The sequence below is a fragment of the Ornithorhynchus anatinus genome, chromosome 4 (assembly GCF_004115215.2).
Source record: "Ornithorhynchus anatinus isolate Pmale09 chromosome 4, mOrnAna1.pri.v4, whole genome shotgun sequence".
Taxonomy (NCBI): domain Eukaryota; kingdom Metazoa; phylum Chordata; class Mammalia; order Monotremata; family Ornithorhynchidae; genus Ornithorhynchus; species Ornithorhynchus anatinus.
The window spans coordinates 13,549,305-13,563,894 of NC_041731.1; the positions used below are offsets into that span (position 1 = coordinate 13,549,305).

General features: G+C 40.8%; 1 protein-coding gene across 6 annotated transcripts in view; it reads right to left on the reverse strand.

Annotated features, from left to right (window-relative positions):
• Positions 1-14,590, reverse strand: part of EZH2 (enhancer of zeste 2 polycomb repressive complex 2 subunit) — a 72,396-nt gene that overhangs the window by 20,313 nt on the left and 37,493 nt on the right. For 3 of the 6 annotated variants that reach the window (XM_007661506.4, XM_029063134.2, XM_039911703.1), the window contains exons 2-8: positions 10,431-10,554; positions 9,300-9,428; positions 5,129-5,245; positions 4,242-4,362; positions 3,530-3,673; positions 3,013-3,115; positions 1,537-1,715 (exon numbers count right to left, since the gene is read on the reverse strand). In XM_007661506.4, the coding sequence (XP_007659696.1) occupies positions 1,537-1,715; positions 3,013-3,115; positions 3,530-3,673; positions 4,242-4,362; positions 5,129-5,245; positions 9,300-9,428; positions 10,431-10,547 (910 nt within the window). In that variant the 5' untranslated portion in view covers positions 10,548-10,554. The remainder of the gene's footprint in view (positions 1-1,536; positions 1,716-3,012; positions 3,116-3,529; positions 3,674-4,241; positions 4,363-5,128; positions 5,246-9,299; positions 9,429-10,430; positions 10,555-14,590) is intronic. The other 3 variants (XM_029063135.2, XM_029063133.2, XM_029063132.2) reach the window with 3 other exon arrangements.

Below are 14,590 nucleotides of genomic sequence, written 5' to 3' on the forward strand. Positions count from 1 at the left end.
GTGCACTGGAAGCTAATAACTGTGGTATTTGTTAAATGTGCCAGGCACTGTATTAAGTGTTAAGGTAGATACAAGCTTATCAGGTTGGACTCGGTCCTAGTCCCACATGGGGCTGTCTCCATCCCCATTTTACAAAACTGAGGCACAGAAGTGAAAAGACTTGCCCAAAGTCACAGAGCAGACAAGCGGCAGAACTGAGATCCCCAAAATGCCTTGCAAGGCTGAACATTTTAAAGGTCCTCAGGACATCATTTCCCTTATGCTTTAAGTACATGAAAAAGGAATAAGCACCTTCTGAAGTCAAGTGTAACTAAAGACTACAAGTGTTCACCAAGTATTGAAGTATTTGTAATATTTTCCTTGTTCGAAAGAGGGGCAACATCACTATCCTCCCTGTCCCTGTCGTAAACCTTTCTTTCCCACACTCAGTCTGTCTCTAAATCCTGCCAGTATTTCCTATATATTATTTCCTGGGGTCTTCAGCACCCTCCTGGCCACCATCCTGCTTTAAGCTTCGGTCATCACATGGCTGTTTTACTGCATCAGCATCCTGACAGGTCTCCCTGCCTTTGGGCTCTTCCCCTTTCAATCGATTTTATCTTCTCTGGCTCCCTGGACTGTATTCCTAAAAGGCTCTCTCCACACCCATCATTACACTTCTGAAAACCTTCATCGGCCTCCCGCTTCCCCCTGCAACTAGAAGTTGCAGACCAACGACTTCACCAGGTTTCTCCTTCTTAAAGAGCACCCCAATTTGTATTTATCAATCTCCCCCCACCAAAGCTAACTTCCCAACTGTACCTTGCTCTGGTCTCATCTGTCTCCACCCACACCCTCCCTGAGTTTCCAGAGCTCCTTCCCAATTTGAGAAGCCACCTCCCACAAGAGGCATTGCCAAATACTACCCACCTAATCCGGTCATTTCACCCCATCAGCCACCCTTTGTCTATACTAATCATTTATTCCACTCTTCCTTTTTCCATCACTTTTTACTATTATAGGTTAATGTTCTCCCTCCCGTTCCCATCAACTGCACACAATGTACTAACTGCACTTAGTACAGTGCTCTGCACATAGTAAGCCCTCGGTAAATACAATTGATTTATTTACTTGTGTGGACACAGAGGCAGGACTAGATGACAGAAAACTGAAATCTCATGATGACTTTTCCAGGTCTAGAAATGTGTAAACCTTCTCGAGAAAGGAAATGATTAAACTACCGACCCCACAAAACTCATTATTATTTCTTTTCCCAGTCAATGTGAAACAAAGAAAACTCCAAATGGGGTGGATTGGTTTTAAGGGCCACGAGTACAAAACGAACACTCTGCAACAGTGCTTGCTTTTTGTTAATCCAGAACACGCCTGGGAAAATGTAGCACACAAAATCAACCATGGGATTTCTTGTCGTAATGGGAGATTGAGCATGTGACATTTTCACAGAGCATTTGCATTTTCTCTAGCTAGTCATGTGTCATCCCCAAGGCAACTTTACAGTGTAAGGGTACAAAACAAAGAAAGAAAAGAGAAACGTACAATAATTGCACTTACGATGTAAGAAGCAGTCATATTTAAAGCAGCGCCTGCAGAAAAGGGTGTGAAACGAATGCAGGCTTTGCTCCCTCTGTACAGATTTAGCATTTGGTCCATCTATGTTTGGTGTACACTCAGGGGGAAGTGCTCCGGGGAGTTGCTGCTCTGTTAGTTCTTTGTACCTTGAACAAACACAAAAAATATTCTGTGTAAACGTAAAGATCACTTTTGGGGAAAGGTAAAGTCTTAAAATAAGGCCACCTTGCTGGCGAAATCATAATTATAATGATTTATTCAATACTGAACTTGGTAAAACACAGACAGAAGTTCCTTTAGAGACAATAATGCTGTCATTTAAATGTCTATGGCTCTTGATGTAAACATTCTGTGACGTATATCACCAATGAGTCAACTGTGCCATGCCAATTAATATTTCACCTACATACCTACAAATATTCAGAGGAAAAAAGTATGTTCCTCCAAACAACTCTCATAAAAAAAGTTATCATCATTTATTTTGTTTCTACTATAAAGGCAATGCTAATTCTCATAGCATGGCATGTCTTCAGCAGTTGGCTTTCCCAACCATTAAGTGTGAGTTTCAGCTGATGCCTATACAGGCTTTTGTCCCATGGGGCAGAAATTCTGGTCCTCACGAGTCACGGACCAAGTAGTACATCGGAGTAACATCCCTGAAAATCAGCCCCTCTAAGGGCCAGGAGAAGGGGGCTTCTGTTCAAACTCACCCCCCAAGCCCTGGGAGCAAGGCAGGAGGTCCCACCGTGGCAGCAATAAACGGGCCATCCTCATCACAGTTACACAGTTCAGGGAGAGGGACTGGGAAGCGAGGGGGGATTGGGGAGAGGTCCAAATATCAGAACCAACTGCCATGCTATTTACCTCATTCTCTAGGAGGAGCCCAAAGTGGTACTAGACTCCAAAGCCTCCCAGCCTGAGGCCGCTAAATACCTGCTCGCCCTTGGCCGCCAAACTGGACAACTGTGGCTAACGCTCACTCGGAACTGGAACTGGTTTGCCTCACTGGATGACGACCAGCTTCAGCCCACCCTAAAACCAGCTCTGGCCAGACGGTCCTTCTTAAGTATCACCCAATACCCCAGGTGGAGGCCATTGGGTGGTGCATCTCTCCAGCATGGAAGCCTTTCACACGAGCCCACGAAAGCTTTCTTCAGCTGTGGGCTCGGGCAAAATGTCCTCACCAGAAAAGTCCTTGGTGGTGGTGATGCAGACTGTTTTCCAGAGAAAAGGTACTTGGGGAAAAATGACATTCATTTGCATTCTCCATCCTCCTTCGACTGTGAGCCCCAGGTGGGACTGGGGCCTTGTCTGATCTGACTGAATCTATCTGAGCAGCTCAACATAGTGCTCGGCGCATAAGAAGTGCTTAACAAATATCATCTTTAATATTACTAGTAATGTCACTAGGTAGGGTGACACAGCCAAACAATCAGATCTTACTTTTCCTTTAATTCTTCTGCTGTGCCCTTGTCAGGAAACATTGAGGAAATGGCTTCAAAAATCTTATCAGAAGGAAACTTCCGGGGTGGGTGGCTCTCTTTATCTAAACAGGGAAGGACATGAAAGAGAAAATAAACTGTGGGCAGTCCTCCTTCGCTGTATATATTACCTTCTCACTATACTAAAACTGAGACAAAGGAAAAATTATTCACCAATTGGCTAGATTCATTATTTCCTCTTATTTTTGAAATAATTTACATTTTCCAATGATGCACTTCAGCTATGTGCATGCACAAGAACCAGAAAATTCATGGGAAGGCTTTTCTGCTTACCAGAAAATTGAGTTTCTTGAACTCTTCTGCACTAAGTTGGAGCTGATGACATAGGTTCCTCAGCCAATTAGTGAAGATGAGTATTAACTTCAAGGTGGCATATAACAAGAAACAACTATTTTAACACTTATTTGCAATGATGCTGCATTAGTAAACATCTTTAAGAATCTACCGAACAAGCATACCATCTCTTTTGTCCTCCTGATCTTTTTGTTTTTCATCTCGCTCATCAGGATCATCTCCTTCATCATCATCGTCATCCTCATCGCTGTATTGGCCAAGAGCATTTACCAGCTCCACAAAAATCTCGTCATTGATAAACCCACATTCTGAAATTCACCACGGTCAAAATCAGAAATAAACAAGAAAAGTGAAGTATCCACATTTATTTTGGCTAAATAACTCGTGCATCATTTAGTCCTTGAAAAGGCAGTGGAAAGAAATGTATTTGAAGGTAGTAAAGGAAAAAGTTATGGTCATTTGTTATACAGATTTTGAATTTGCTCTATTTAATTTATATATTGCTGGCTTTTAAAACTATCTAATCATTTCATATTATATAAAAGTTATAAAGTCTTCTGAGAAAAAGGAGGCAAAAAGTCCTAACTTTTATCTACAGGGATAAAGACAATACGCGAGTGTTAAGTAATAACAAACACTAGGCATCTCAGGCGAATAACACAACTGGGGATTTGAACTGAACTTCAATATTATGTACTCCAAATCACCCTATCCCTTCTGACTTCTGTTTCTCCCTTCAGATTTCCCAACTTATTTACTATCCCTCTGTCCCCTTTCCTCTGATGGTAAATCCAAATATTAACTTTTATACAAATGACATTCACCAATTATTTGCCAAAGTAGAAAAATCAATGCCAAACAAGCTAGATGATATACCTCTATCTCCATGCACTTTTCCATCATAATTTTTGATTAGTTCTTCAATGAAGGTTCCATCTTGATCAAGGACCTCATCCCCCATATAAGGAATGTTATGTAAAACAGTCTCATCTTCCACCTGAAAACAAGGAGACACGTAGAAAATAGATTTAACTTCTTGGCTCAGCAAACAAAACCTCCACGTGATTCATTTCAGCAATCTCATCCCTATATATTTGCGCTAATATCCTGTCCTTCTTCCTGCTCCCATTCGTATATACTTTAAGTCAGTCTGTCTTCCCCTCTAGATTGTAAGCCTCTAGATGGCAAGGATGATGACTTTTGCTTCTGGCTTGCTCTCCCAAGAGCTTAGTGTAATGGACTCTGTATGGAGTAGGCACTCAAGTACAAAGTTTTCATTTATGTTCCCTTTTTAGCAGTCTAACATAACTTGTGGCTAATAAAATCGCCAGGCAAACAGGTTGGGTATGGGGAAGACAAAATTCTAACAACTTCTTAATATAGACTGCAAAGTCATTTGTGGGCAGGACAAGTTTCTACCAACTCCATTGTATTGTACTCTCCAAAGCGCTTAGTACGATCCTCTGCACACAGGAAGTGCCCAATAAATACTATTGTTGATGATGATGACGATGATGATAGACTGTATTCTTAACTTTAGAGAATATAAAAAACACTTCAACCAATGTAACAACTAGAAAGCAGGAAGAAATTAGAAAAAATAATTGTGTTGATCTGAGAGGGATTTAAAGGATATTGTTCAGATTAGTAAAGTAAAAATCATTTTTTGGTCCCATTATCCCCGAGAGCTTTCTGATGGAACAAAACTCAATATACTTTCACATTAGATTACATTTTAAATGAAGGAGACAACAGTTACATACCATAAAATTCTGCTGTAAAGGAGACCAAGAATACATTATGGGCACTGAAGCAACAGCATTTAAGGTCTTTAAAGGTATAACTTGCTTTGGAAAATCCAGGTCACTGGTCACAGAACACTAAAACAAAAAGATGAAAAGGTGAATTACACTCTCTTCTAAGGAAAACTAGTGAAACTTCAATGAAAACAGCTTTCATAACATCCATAGATTTAAAAATGAATACTATCAAGTTAAGCCATTTTGAAAACCAAGTTGCTTTACTTTGGCCCTTAACACTTTCTTAAAACAAATATCTTAAAATATCAAATTAACCCTATCTTACGGTTTAAAAAGGTTTTATGGGAAAGAATAGGAAAGGATAAGCATTTCTCACATTAGAGTCATAACAATCACAATATAATTTCACAATAACCTAAAAATTATATACTATTAGTTTCTAACAAAAGACAATATCTGTTCATAATGGAATCAACTTTACATCCTGCTCAAGGCCTTATGCGCCCTGGACTTGAGAGTTAGTTTGCATGACTGAGTGCACCTTATATGCTCTTTGCACTTTTCTCAATGGGACCAAGAAAACTGGACAAAATAATTACATTATTCTTTTTGTTAAAAAGCATCCTGTGCTGGTGTATTCTTATTTGCCAGCATAATCTGCAGCTAGGAGGTAAACATTACCAAACTGATTCAAAGTTAAACCCTCTGAAACAAAAGCAAAGTCTCTTTTATCAGTGGATATAAAATGGGGCATATTTTGTTTTTGTAGTAGAAATATTTACTGAGTACCCACTTGATTCCCAGTATTAGGTGCCTGGGAAGTACAGAATAAAGAAGGTTTAAACTGCAAATGAAAATCGCTTAAGTTACTATCATAGCATCTCCTCTTCTGTTTTAGAAGCTTTCTTTTAATTCATTCATTCAGTGATATTTATTGAGCACTTACTGTATGTATACAGAGCACTGTACTAAGATCTTGGAAAAGTACAATAAAACAGTACAATAAACAGTGGCATTCCCTACCCACAACAAGCTTACAGTCTAGAGGGGGGAGACAGTCATCAATACCAATAAATAAAACTACAGACATGTACATAAGTGCCGTGGAGTTGGAAGGGAAAGAACCCGTCTTCCCTCCAATAGAGAATGCTCATAAAGCGCTCCTACTTGGCCACATAACTACATGCAAAGAAAGCAATACAGATGGAACTGTTGGCTAAGGAGTCCCAGTAGAATGGGCAAAGGCACGCTGAAAAGGCCACTGAATCCACATCAAGAAGCCTCAACTGAGAATCTACCAGCTCCCCCACCTTTCCTTAGTCCTAAATCTGCCATTCCCTTTCCAGGGTCCCCACTACCCAAACTCTTACTGCTCTGGGATAAGACACAGAAAGGGGGAGGGCTAGCTCTCCCGTGGTGATGGCATTTCGAAGCGGTCATTCCGTTTCACAGTGTGCTAAACTGAAATTTAGTTGGCATTTAGCATCTTTGACAGGAAGCGATCCCATTTAAAAAGCTGAGCCAGTCTTTTCTTGAAGCGACAGCTTGAATTCATATAGCCATCAGTCCTCTAGACCACCACTGCCATTCTTTCTCACTTTTTCATTCTCTAGACTGTACGGTCATTATGGGCAGGGGGCGTGTGTGTCAGTACTGTTGTAGTGCACTCTCCCAGGTGCTTAGTACAGTGCTCTGAACATAGTTAGCAGTCAATAAATACCATTGATTGATCACCCACACCCTCTTTTTCTTCCTAGAAGAAAGAAGGAAGGGATGTGGATGAGAACTGAGATGAGGAAGCTGGACGTGCAGAAGCCTTGTAAGTGCACTGGAACGGGAGAGAAAAACTCCCGAGTGAATCTAGCAGCTGCCTATCAGTGAAGGTGCCCTGCTCAAGACTGTATGCGCCTACTGGGCTGGGTAAAGTTGTGGGGAGGAGAAAGGGCAGGAAAGGGGATTCTCAAGTGGAAGCAAAAAAAGGCTGAATGTTATTTATGGGGAGGGCAAAGGAAAAGATCCAGGAAAACTGAGAGCAGGGGGCTTATGAATACAATTTGAAATAGGGCTTAAGAATATGGCTAGATGCAAGAATGGACCTGGGGCAACCAAAATGTCAGTTCCTGAGATTTCTCTTTTGCTGCACTATTAGGTGTGCCTGAGCAAATCACCATATCGCCAGGCAGGCTGGACAACTATAGCTGGAAGTAGCGTGGCCTAATGGGTAGAACAAGGTCTGGGAGCCGGAAGGACCTGGGTCCTAATCCCGGCTTCATCATTTGTCTGCTGTGTGACCTCGGGCAAGTCACTTAACTTCTCTGTGCCTCAGTTAACTCATCAGTAAAATGGGTGTTAAAACTGTGAGCCCCAAACGGGACACAGGACTGTGTCTAGCCTGATAACTCTGTATCTACCCCAGCATTTAGTACAGTGCCTGGCACATAGTAAGCCAGTAACAAATGCTATTTTTTAATTTAAAAAAAAAAAGGGTCAGTGCCAGTCATATGAAGTGGGTGGTTGGGTCGGATGGCTGAACCTTGCAGCGAGCATGACCGAAACACGCCCGTCCAACCACAAATTACAGTTAATTAAGTAAACAATATCGCCGCTCACGCTGACATGTCCGTTGAGAGATGTCTAAAAGCCGGAACAAATGCCTACAGCTCCTAAATCCAACAGTTTGAAATCATCACACAGTAGATACGTTGTTGCCAACTGCTTCACTTTTTCACCCATTCCTTTTCAATATTCTTGATCCAGATATACAAATCAAATCAAAATTTCTGTCCATAAAGCATCCCTTTAAAATAATGGTAATTTTAAGGAGACTGAGGATTCTAAAAGCATCTAAGTTCTTCAAAGTTATTTATACAGCCTATTTGCATCCTAATCACTCCACTCCATCAGTTCAGTAGAGTAAACAAAAGACTATCTCTATAACAAGTCAGCAAATTAAAATCCAATTAAAGCCACAAGTCTAACAGATTCGGACCAACGTTCCAAAGAATGATGGAAATTTCATTTAATGTCCTTGTTAGGAAATTATTTTTAATTTAAAAATACCCGCAAAATCCATTCAAGGTTATTTCTGTGCTAGTACGAGAGGTAGCTAAAAGGGACTTTGGAAAACTAATCCCACATATCAACTTATTTGATTTTTACTATTTGCATAGAATAAAGACAGTTCATAAACCAATGCATGCTTTTAGGGGTAAGGAATATGATAAAGAATCACACAGGGACCCTGGGTCTTAAATTGGTCTTTTCAGTCACTCACAAAACCTGGGATGAATTTTACCATCCGAGCTATATGCTTTGAGCTTGAAGGTCAAATATATCCTTATATGCCTTATTTTAAAGTGAAAAGTCATTTAAATGAAAGCATCCAACACCTACTTTGGTTTGTTCTTATTTCCTACATTAGGAATAAAAAAATGAAATAAGGGATGGCCTAACAGAAGTCTTCTCAACCTAACTCATGAGCACAGATACATATCTGGGCAAGGGGATTTCACATTTAAAAGTTACATTAAAAAACTAAACCCATTCCTGACTTTTGTTTTTGTTTTTTTTTCTTACAAAGAAAGGCTCCATTGGTGTGTCAGGAAACCCTGTAATAAAAACTTGTCTGATGAGAAGCAGCGTGGCCTAGTGGATACAGCATGGGCCTGAGAGTCAGAAGGACCTGTACTCTCATCCCAGTTCCTCCACTTCTCTGCTGTGTGACTTTGGGCAAGTTGTGTAACGTCTCTGGGCCTCAGTTACCTCGGTAAAATGGGTTTTGAGACTGTGAGCCCTGTGGGTCAGGCCCCTTGTCCAAGCTGATTTGCTTGTATCCACCTTTGCACTTCCTACAGTGCCCGGCACTCGGTCAGCAGTCGACAACTGCCACAATGGTTATTATTATGAGCTTGATTAGGAGCGTTAGATACTTTCATTAACAATGGAAATAAAAAGGCCTTCTATTATAGAAACCAGAAATCTACCCAACATGGCAGTGAGAATGAACTGAACTGAAAGGGTGTTCTGCAGAGCCTTTAACAGTTTCAGATGGAAAGTTAACAACGGAGAGAGATGGGCAAGCTGAAGAATCATTTTCCAACAATTACCAATCAATTTTCCACTAGTAAAATCAAAAATGCGCTGACAATTACTACAACACGGCATGTTAACCAACCTCCCTGGTCCCTCGCAATGAGCTCACAGAAGTCATGATGTGTACAGGCTGTATCCTTCGCTGTTTCCATTCTTGATTTAAGATTTCTGTTCTTTCCAGTATCTTCTGACGATTAGAATTAAACATACTCTAAAAATAATGAGGAAATTTTAAAATTGCATCTCAGTAGACAAAGCATCTTTTCAATCACGTGGCAGCTCCCTAAAATGTCACCAAAAGCCATTTCTTGCCTTCTTTGAGAGCAGGGATCACATCTACTAAGTTTGTTATACACCCTTGGTGGGCTTAGTCGTGTGCCAACACTGTTAGATTAAGCTCTTCCAAACACATAGTACAGTGCTCTGCACATAGTAAGCGCTCAATAAATACAATTAGGTGATTGTTTAGTACAGTGCTCTTCTATCATCAGGAGGTGCTCGGTAAATACTGACTTTCTCAAAGATGATTTTGAGGTAGTTTCTCACAATTGATTTTCTCAATGAAGGAGAATCTCTCGTTGATTCACCACAAGCTGTGGTGAACTTGCATATAAATAGTGTAAACTCATCTATCTGTCCTGAAATTCCTCACTACTAAACATTTAGAAGAGGCATAGTTCTTAAGTTTATAAAACATTCTCTTTTAGGTACCTGAATAGAGACCAAAATACACGTCAATTTTTTAAGAAATGGAATTGAGACATCGCAAGTTTATTAACATTGAGGTTCCACAAATGAATCAGGGGTAATTTCCAATTCTACATTTATTAGAATATTACTACTAATACTTATTAAGCCCTTAAAGTAGGCGCTGTCCTGTATTAAATGCTGAGGCAGGTGTACAGAAAACAATTAAGGCACCACCCCAGTTCCACAAGGGGCCAACAACCTCAGTGGAAGAAGAGAGACTAAAAGTGAACATTAGAATGTTATCCAAGCAATAATGAATACAAGTTAAATTTCAACAAGTACTAAGGTAATGGCAATTCATTTTACAATAACTTAAGGGAGTAAACAACTGCATATTAAAGCAATTTATGATAAGATTAACTCTATATTGGACTGCTTCAGATTTTAAAATACCCACTTTAGGGGGGAAAAACTTCATATTTTTTGAATTCTACATACATTTTCAAGAAAGATAAAAGTATACCTTTACTTCATCTGCTCGTCTAAACCTCTTGAGTTGTCTCAGTCGCATGTACTCTGATTTTACACGCTTCCGCCAACAAACCGGTCCCTTCTCAGATTTCTTTCCAGACTGGCCCATGATTATCCTATAAACAATAGTGTCACATTGAAATCACTCATCTAGCCACTCTGAACATAATGATTTCCACCTAATTATGCAGTAGTTCAAAATATACTCTGCCATTTTCAGAGATACTCTCGCTTACAACACTTTAAACCTTCTAAATAAGCACTCAAGAGGGTGGAAAAGACAAAGTTCCAATCTCTCTGGAACCAAAGAGTTTATAAAGGAGATACCTGGCATTTCGAACCTGCTGAGCCTAGAACAAGAAGTGAACAAGCTCGGGGTGCTCAAGTGAACAATGGAAAATCTAAGAGAATCCAGGCCAGCCCTGGTTTATCCCCAGCCCATCTCTAGCCTCCGGTGAACGTTAAACTGATCTGGGAATGAGACTGAATCACATCGAAAAACTGTTTCAGCCAGTGTTTTGAGTGTGTGTTGGGTGAGGGACAGCAGGGGATGCTTGATATGCACAGTTTGCCTGGTGATATTCTGAGATAAAATCCAGCAACCCAGATAAGAAAGCCATGGTCTCACCAAATGTTTCCAATTCACTTGACTACAATGAAATGTCTCTCGAATTTCAAGGAAAACATGTGATGTGATACAAAGTTCTTTAAGGGATTGCTATTCAGAAACAAACATGTGTTGCACTATAGTTTTCCGATATAATAATGATAACAGCAGTAATAACTGTGGTATTTGTTAAGAGCTACATGCCAAACACTGAACTAAGTGATGGGGTAGATAGAGTATAAGTAGATCAGACCCGATCCTGTTCCACCTGGACCTCAAAGTCTAAACAGGAAGGAGAATCTATCCCATTTTTACCTTTGATGTCGTACAGCCCAGAAATAAAGTGACTTGCCCAGTGTCACACAATAGGCAAGTTACAGGGCAGGGATCAGTGGGTCTCCCAATTCCTCAAATGTGCTTCTAGACGGTAAGCTCATTGAGACAGGGACTGTGTCTCATATTATTATATTGTACTTTCCCAGGTGCTCAATAAATATGACGGTCTGACTGCCCTTCCATTACGCCGTGCAGCTCCTCTAACAAAGCAAAAGAAAAAAATTAACATTTAATGTGGGGCCCAGCCAGCAAGAGATGGCATTGTCTGAGCCTCCCCACCCCGTACCGCTGAACTTGATCGGGTACCAACAGTATTTATTTAGTACCTCATGGAGGGTACCATATTAGATGCCTGCAGAATCTTCAGAAGATATAAAAGGCATACTTTTGCCCTAGAGAAGCCTACGCTGAATTTTGACCTGTGCCTGACCATCCTAAGGCCATAAGCAAGGGCTCAATAAGACTCTTGGGCTGATTTAGGGGCAATACAGAGCTCTCACTGATATCACTCAAATAAAATGGCAGCTAATCTTTAAGGGCCTCTTGCACTGTGAAGTTCATTTTTCAGGTGCAATGAATGTATTGCCAGTATTTGTTGAGCGTCTACTTTGTGCATAACTTTTTTTTTAATGGTATTTGTTAAGCATTTGCTTACTATGCTTCAAGCTGTTCCAAGCGCTGGGGTAGACGCACGTTAATCAGATTAGACACAGTCTCTGTCCCACAAAAGGTTCACTGTTTAAGCAGGCGTAAGCAGAGTTATAACGCCCAACCCATCGACCTTTTCCCTCCCCGATGCCACTCCAGCCACAGCAATGTCCCCAACTTTCTAAATACACTGTCTTCCACGACCTGTTTTGCACCATAGGATTTGGACAGTTTTACTACACAATTAGGCAATGTTCTGACAGAACATCTATCTGGACAGAACATGATACAGTGCTGGAAGAAATTGCAGTGAGCATGCATAGAGCAACTCTGAAGAAACGGGTACAACGGTACAAGTTTTGTCCAGAATGTCAGCCCCACGCTAAAAGAGCTGAGTACCTGCCCGACACTCCAGCCAATGGATAGGACTAGGATGCCACAATGACAGAGACAACATTTCTGGAAGGGGTAGGGGTGGGGGGTGTCCCAAGGTCAGGAACCCCTGAAGAGTCCCACCCTGATGGAAAAGGGCTGGAGTGACCATCTCCTTCTCTCCCCCACTCCATCCCTCCAGTGTGGAAAGCAACTGAGAGGGCGAGGAGGATCAGGATGGAGTTGAGGCCATTGGATTTGGCAAGAAGTAGACCACTGATGACACTTGAAGGGCGGTTTCTGTAGAGTGAAGGGGAAGGAAGCCGGATTGGAGGGGGTCTAGGAGAGAATTGGAGGAGAGGAATTTAAGACAGAGAGTGTAGGCAAGGAGTCTAGAAAGTAATGGTAGGAAGGAGATGGGACAATAATGGGATGGTGCAGTGAGGTCTGGGGGAGGGTTTCAGAATCCCAACTAACAATCTCTCTTTATTCTCATCCTCCAATAGAGACTAAGACTCTCCCGATTCCCCATAATTTACACCTAGCTTCTTGGTTTAAGGATACCAGCTTCTATTAACTCACCGATGTATAGAAATGGCTTACATTCCTAGTTACCAAAGGAATCCAGATACAACAGTAACACAGACAGTCAAGGGCTGCTGAAATGGGACCACGGTGGATTCCCCCATTTTCAAGAATAGGTGACACCACCAATACTAACCTTGACTTCCCTCACCACCCAATCTTTACCTGCTTAATCCCCCAGTCCCCAACTCTCAGCAGAAACATCAAAAAGTGGCACAAGTCACCATCTTCCTCCAAGCCAGAGGAGAGAGGAAGAGTAGTCACCCATTGCTAGTGCTGTGGCAGATCTCATCCTGATCTCTGGTTGTGTGGTTCACATTAACAAAATGTGGAAAACTGTTAGCCTTATCTCCAGAAACCAGAAAAAAATTTTGGCAATATAAGGTAGGATTACACCTTGAAGTTTTTAAACATTCAGATGCTTTAAAATGCAATTGGTGAAAATCCCCAAATGAAAAGCTTGGACCAAAATATGACCAATGGGCCCTTTATTAATCAAAGTATAGGCCAATTAAGGCAATGAACCTAAAAATAAAAAAAATAGCAGCGCCTTTCAAATGATGAATTACTTATCAATAATTAAGGATCTTTAATAACCAGATTCTGATTTCACAATAACATAAAAGTAAACCAGTTTTGAGAACAGAATTTGAACCTTTGAAGAAACATCAGCTACGAAAGATGAATCAATTGACTTACTGAGTCATCAATTTTCTTGACAAATCACCTAACAAGATAACAAAATGCTTTCAAATCCTGAATATTATTAAGTCTTACAATATCTGGGAGCCAAAAATAATTGATAATTAAGTGTTAAAGACTTGTACACGATCAACATCGAGAACACTGAAGAATAGACTGTAAAGGCCTTCCCAAACTAAGCCCCACTTTTTCCTTATTTCCCACCCGCTTCTGCGTCACCCTGACTTGCTCCCTTTGCTCTTTCCCCCTCCCAGCCCCAAAGCACTTATGTACATTTCATTTTATTTATTTGTATTGTATTTGTATTGTATTTATTCCCCCACTCTAGACTGTGAGCGCTTCAGGAGCAGGGAATGTCACTGTTTATTGGTGCACTGTACTTTCCCATGGGCTTAGGACAGTGCTCTGCACACAATAAGTGCTCAATAAACACAATTGCATGAATGAATTATGCTGTGAGGCACATGCTAGCACCTGAACTTGTTACAGTTTTAGAAAAACTGAGAAATACTTGAGTACAGAAAGTTGCATAACAAGAATTAGTCGCTATTTCCCTCCCCCCAGCCCCATACACATAGACACGAACGATTTAAGAGATGAAGCAACCACATTCATTAGTATATATGAAGAGAAAAGATTCACGTACCTATCTCTGAAACTGAAATTCAGTGATGTCCACTAGAATTTAAACCCCAAAGTCAGAAAAGCCCTCCTTACTCTGCATTTTAATTTCATTCATCCTTGCAAGAAAGGAAGTGCTAAGCAAGGAACAGTAATATGGCTCAACCTTGTCCTAGTTTGTCACAAGTTCTGCAGACTGTTTCATAATGCAGTTAAAGGATAACCTCTTTACATTCTATATGCAATGAGGCCAAAGCCCTCTCATCTCCAATGGAGCTTAA